Source organism: Protobothrops mucrosquamatus, unplaced genomic scaffold (genome assembly GCF_001527695.2).
Source record: "Protobothrops mucrosquamatus isolate PMUCROS unplaced genomic scaffold, P.Mucros_1.0 scaffold9924, whole genome shotgun sequence".
Taxonomy (NCBI): Eukaryota; Metazoa; Chordata; class Lepidosauria; order Squamata; family Viperidae; genus Protobothrops; species Protobothrops mucrosquamatus.
Genome location: NW_015395711.1, coordinates 58 through 5,740, shown reverse-complemented (window position 1 = coordinate 5,740; position 5,683 = coordinate 58). Strand labels below are relative to the sequence as shown.

At 49.4% G+C, this 5,683-nt stretch overlaps 1 protein-coding gene across 1 annotated transcript; it reads right to left on the bottom strand.

The window, feature by feature from the left end:
* Positions 1-424: 424 nt before the first annotated feature.
* On the bottom strand, positions 425-5,286 carry LOC107301080 (NADH dehydrogenase [ubiquinone] 1 alpha subcomplex subunit 7; the record flags this gene model as incomplete). Its single annotated transcript, XM_015830347.1, has 3 exons — positions 425-790; positions 3,202-3,351; positions 5,234-5,286. Coding segments are annotated over 3 exons (300 nt in total), but the record flags the coding sequence as incomplete, so codon positions are not given.
* Positions 5,287-5,683: the final 397 nt, after the last annotated feature.

Here is a 5,683-nt window from a genome sequence, read left to right as displayed (position 1 = left end):
ATGACTGGTGGACTTCAACTCCCAGAATTCCTGAGCCAGCATGGGGGAACTATGGCCCCCTCATGACTGGTGGACTTCAACTCCCAGAATTCCTGAGCCAGCATGGGGGAACTATGGCCCCCTCATGACTTGTGGACTTCAACTCCCAGAATTCCTGAGCCAGCATGGCTCAGCTTGGAAACCTCTCCCTTTCCCCTCAGTGTGGCTGGCTCAGGAATTCTGGGAGTTGAAGTCCACGAGTCATAAAAGAGCCAAGGTTGCCTACCCCTGGTATAGGGTCTCCTGTCATGGGCAGAGGGCTGGACTAGAAGACCTCCAAGGTCCCTTCCAGCTCTGCTAGACGGTTGAATGTCGTCTACCACCCAGAGTCTCCTGAGGAGGGGGCAGGGTAGAATGTTAATAAATCAATAAATCCACTCTTAACCCGTGTTTTGTGCCTTCGTTTATTCCGGCTGTATCATCGGAGTTTAACAATTCCAACATCGATTCCTCAAATTCTGTTTGGCCAGCCCGACCAGCCCCTAAAGTCAGGTAGAACTTTTAGTTACGTTATCGATTGATTACCTTTATTTAATTAGCCCAGGAGGAGGAGAAAAACAAAGTCCTTGCAGGGTGCGTCTCCATGCTGCTGCTGCTGGCCCCCAAGGGAAAGACCCAGACCCACAGCCCGGCCTTTGAGCCTGGGGGCTGGTTTCACAAATAGGGCTCGTCCTTGGACAGGTCCCACTTCCGAGGCGGGAAGCCGGGGGTCACAGGCAGCTTCTCCCTCCTTGTGACGGAAGAGTCCGAGCTGTGGGTCAGAAATGGGACAGCTGCACGTTAAGAGGCCGTGTGAGCACTTTCTCCACGCTGGATACGTCCGGAGGCCGTAAACTGGGATTAAAAAAAGTCGGTTTGCTCTAGTGCTTAAGGCACCAGGCTAGAAATCTGGAGACGGTGAGTTCCAATCCTGCCTTAGGAATGAAAAAGCAGCTGGGTGGCTTTGGGCCAATCGCCGGGAGACGGGGAGCTCTAGTCCCGCCTCAGACATGAAAACTGACTGGGTGGCTTGGCCAATCGCAAGGAAACGGTGAGTTCTAGTCCCGCCTTAGGCCTGAAAAATGACTGGGTGGCTTGGCCAATTGCCAGGAGACGGTGAGTTCTAGTCCCGCCTTAGGCCTGAAAATTGACTGGGTGGCTTAGCCAATCGCTAGGAGACGGTGAGCTCTAGTCCCGCCTTAGGCCTGAAAATTGAAAATCGCCAGGAGACGGAGAGTTCTAGTCCCGCCTTAGGCCTGAAAATTGACTGGGTGGCTTAGCCAATCGCTAGGAGACGGTGAGCTCTAGTCCCGCCTCAGACATGAAAACTGACTGGGTGGCTTGGCCAATCGCCAGGAAATGGTGAGTTCTAGTCCCACCTTAGGCCTGAAAATTGACTGGGCGGCTTGGCCAATCACCAGAAGACGGTGAGTTCTAGTCCCGCCTTACGCCTAAAAAAATGACTGGGTGGCTTGGCCAATTGCCAGGAGATGGTCAGTTCTAGCTGTGCCTTAGGAATGAAAAGCAGGTGAGTGGCTTTGGGCCAATTGCCACGAGATTGTGAGTTCTAGTCCCACTTAAGGCATGAGAGCCAGCTGGGTGACTTTAGGCCAATCACCAGGAGACGGGGAGTTCTAGTCCCATTTTGGACATGAAAAGCTGACCACCATCTCCTTGTAAGAGGCAGATGGGTGGCATAGAAATTTAATAAACAAAAGCGAGCTGGGTGACTTTAGACCAGTCCCTCCTGCCCAACCCACCTCACAAGGTTGTTGTGGGGAAAATGGGAGAAGGAAGGAGAGTCAGATAGGTTTGTCACCTTGAATTATTTATAAAAAAGAAAAGAAACGGGCGACATGATAGCAGTATTTCAGTATCTGAGGGGCTGCCACGAAGAAGAGGGGGTCAGGTTGTTCACCAAAGCACCAGAGGGTAGGACAAGAAACAATGGTTGGAAACTGACCAAAGAGAAAAGCAATCTGGAATTAAGGAGAAACTTCCTGACAGTGAGGACAATTAACCAGTGGAACAGCTTGCCCCCAGAAATCGTGGGCGCTCCATCACTGGAGGTTTTTAAGGCTAAACAGTCACTTATCTGAGATGGTATAGGTTCTCCTGCTTGGGCAGGGGGCTGGACTAGAAGACCTCCAAGGTCCCTTCCAGCTCTATTCTATTCTAAAAATAATAAAGGCGGCACAAGCCAGGTTGCCAGCTTAAGAAGGGGCTTCCGTTCACACCTCTGGGGGAGGGGTCTGCTCCCCTCACCCTCCCATTCTCTCAGGTGCCCAGCAGGGCCGGTAAACGGCAGGAAAGACGTGTTGCAGACCCCGTCAGTTAAAGAACTCCGACTGGTGGGGTCCCAGAAGAGACCCTTCTCTGCTGTTGCCCTTGCCCTGGGGAATATTCTCCTTCCACCACCCCCAGAGGTGAAGCAGCCCCCCCCACTCTCCTGGCCTCCCGTAAAGGCGTAAAAACACGGCTCGGTGGCCTTCCCTTGGGTGCACAGAAAAGCACCCAGCCATGGGCCCAGTTAGCACCCTGGAAGCCTTCCCTTCCCCTTTCCACCAATTCTTAACTGTGTTCTTAATCATCTTGGCCTCTTCTTAAATTTTAACTTCTAGGGCGTTTTGTTTTTAATTATTTTATGGTGCACCATAAGGGAGAAGGGCGGTTCCAAACCGTGATAAATGAAATAAATAAAAAGGCATCCGAAAGGCGTCTGTCTGTCTCTCTCTCCCCGTGAAAGAAACCTGGCTGGGAGGAAAGGAAGCCAATTTTTTTTTCCCCCACCTGAAGTGTTTCAAGGCCTCGGGAGAAGAGTAAAACTCACAGCCTCTGGGGAACCAAACCCAACTTGAAGGCTGGTTTAACGCACCACTTTGCAGGGGAAATCAGAGAAAAAAAAGAACTTTAAACACCCAGGTTTCTATTGCAATAGAGGTAGACCTTTAGCTAAAATAACCTAAAAGACCCTAAGAGCTTTGGCAGTTCAGCCAGCTGGGTCATTGTTCAGAAGCCGGAAACGGCGACGCCAAACAAGGACCTGTTTAGCTTGGGCTCCACCTGACGCTTCCCTGGGAAGGAACGTTCCGGAAGGAAGGCTCCTTTACAAAGCAGGCTGAGCTCTTAGGGCCGTCCGGGTCTCAGCAGGTATGGCCGAGGGGCTCGGAGGGGGGTGCCTACCTTCCAGCTTCCTCTCCGGGGGCCAACTTCTTCTGAGCCGACATCAGGACAATGGGCGGAAACGCCTCCCTGCGCCCGTCTCGCGTGCAGTAGTAGTTGTCGGCTAGCTTGTGGCTGGGCCCCAGCGGGAGGCGGGGGGGCGGCTGGGTCCTGCAAAGCGGGGAGGCGGAAGGAGACGATCAGAGCAGGAAAAGCCAACATGGAAAATCCACCCAAATAAGAGACACTTGAAGGAACGTCCTGGCTTGACCGGGGCTGGAAGCCAGAGGCCACGTCGTCCCTTCCAAGGGTGGGCCAGATCCTTATTCCGTTTCCAGGGGCCACGAAAGGGACTCCCAAGGTGGGGGACCAGCAGAGGTCTTGGATGGGCTCAGACCCTGCACCCACTAGGCATTTACTGGTAATAATGATAATGATGATAATAATAGTAGTAATAATGATAATATGATAGTAGTAATAATGATAGTAATAGTAATAATGATAATAATGATGATGATGATGATGATGATGATAATAATAATAATAGAGTTGGAAAGGACATTGGGGGTCTTCTAGTCCAATTACAGATGGTATCTGTAATACCATCAATTCAAACATCCACATCTGCCTATCCCAGGTCCTTGGTAAGGACTCGATAGGTAGACAAAAATGCCATATCCAGTCTGAACATCTGGCTGACTGTGCGATGATTGATGATAATAATAATAATAATAATAATAATAATAATAATAATAATAATAACAACAATAACAATAATAGTAATAATAGTAATAGTAATAGTAGTAGTAGTAGTAGTAGTAATAATAATAATAATAATAATAATAATAATAATAATAATAATACAAAGTTGGAAGGGACCTTGGAGGTCATCTAGTCCAACCCCCTGCTCAGGCAGGAAGCCCTATACCGTTTCAGACAAATGGCTGTCCAGTCTCTTCTTAAAAAACTCCAGTGTTGGAGCACCCACAGCTTCTGCAGGCAGGCTTGAGATGAGGCAGGGAGCTCCTCAACAACTATCAGGAGATGCCAGCAGATAAAGCTGGGTGTCTGTGGAGATTCTGCCAAGGGGGCTTTTTCAGGAGACATCTGGACTTCCTTGTTTTTCCTTTGAAGACGTTTCGCTTCTCATCCAAGAAGCTTCTTCGGCTCTGACTGGATGGTGGGGAAATGGAAGGATTTATACTCCTTGCAGACAGCTGGTCATTTGCATCCTTCTAGAGGGCCATAGAGGCCCCTTGGAGGCGTATCTGTGTCCTCAGGGTCACGGATGTGGAGACCCCTTGTTGGAGACGGGTGTTGGGGATGAGTGTGTGTTGTCTGCATCTCAAACTGAAGGGCAAATGTTCCTGTGGTCCGCAGTGTTTTCAGGAAATCGGTTCATCCTCCAGCACCATTTCATCCCAAAGGGCATAGGAACCATTTGCTCACCAGTTTGAGATTCAGACAACACCGACTCGTCCCCAACAGCCTGCGCCCGTCTGCAACAGGGAAGGGACCCGGGACAGAGAACATCCTGCAGTCAAGAAGCCTCCACAGAGATTTGCACCCCTCAGGTGACCCTGAGGACACAGATAAGCCTCCAAGTGGCCTCAACGACCCTCTAGAACAGGGGTAGGCAACCCTGGCTCTTTTATGACTCGTGGACTTCAACTCCCAGAATTCCTGACCCAGCCATGCTGAGGGGAAAGGGAGAGGTTTCCAAGCTGAGCCAGGCTGGCTCAGGAATTCTGGGAGTTGAAGTCCGCGATTCATAAAAGAGCCAGGGTTGCCTATCCCTGCTCTAGAAGAAGGCAAATGACCAGAGTCTGCAAGGAGTATAAATCCTTCCTTTCTCCACCAGAGCTGAAGAAGCTTCCTGGATGAGAAGCGAAACGTCTTCAAAGGAAAAACAAGGAAGTCCAGTTGTCTTTTCGAAAAACACCTTTGGGACAATCAAAGCTGGGATTTCTCGGGCCAAACTGACCATCTAGTGTGGAGTCTTGGACCAGGGCTGAAGTCCAGAGCTTTTTCTAACCTCATGCCGAGAATTTACCTCTTGGAGATGAGCTCTGGGTAGCGCAGCTGCAGTTTAGCTTGCAGGTCTCTCTGTTGGAGAAAGAAAGAAAGAAAGAAAGAAAGAAAGAAAAAAAGAAAGAAAGAAAGAAAGAAAGAAAAAAAGAAAGAAAGAAAGAAAGAAAGAAAGAAAGAAAGAGAAAGAGAGAGAGAGGAGAGGGAGAGAGAGACTTAAGTGCACTATCTGAGCCACTGCATTCTTAGTAGCAATTGAAAACCACAAAGCCTATTCAAGTGTCGGAACAAACACAGGCACTCTCTCAGCTGAGAGTTGTTAAATAAGAATATTAATATGTTGGTGTTAAGCATGATTAACCCTCTGCTGCTCAGAATCACTCTGGACAGAGAGATGTGGGGGGGGGGGCATATAAATTTAATAAATAGTCCTTCTCCACATCCAGGAAAAAAAATCCCACTGGGGCTTCCAGAT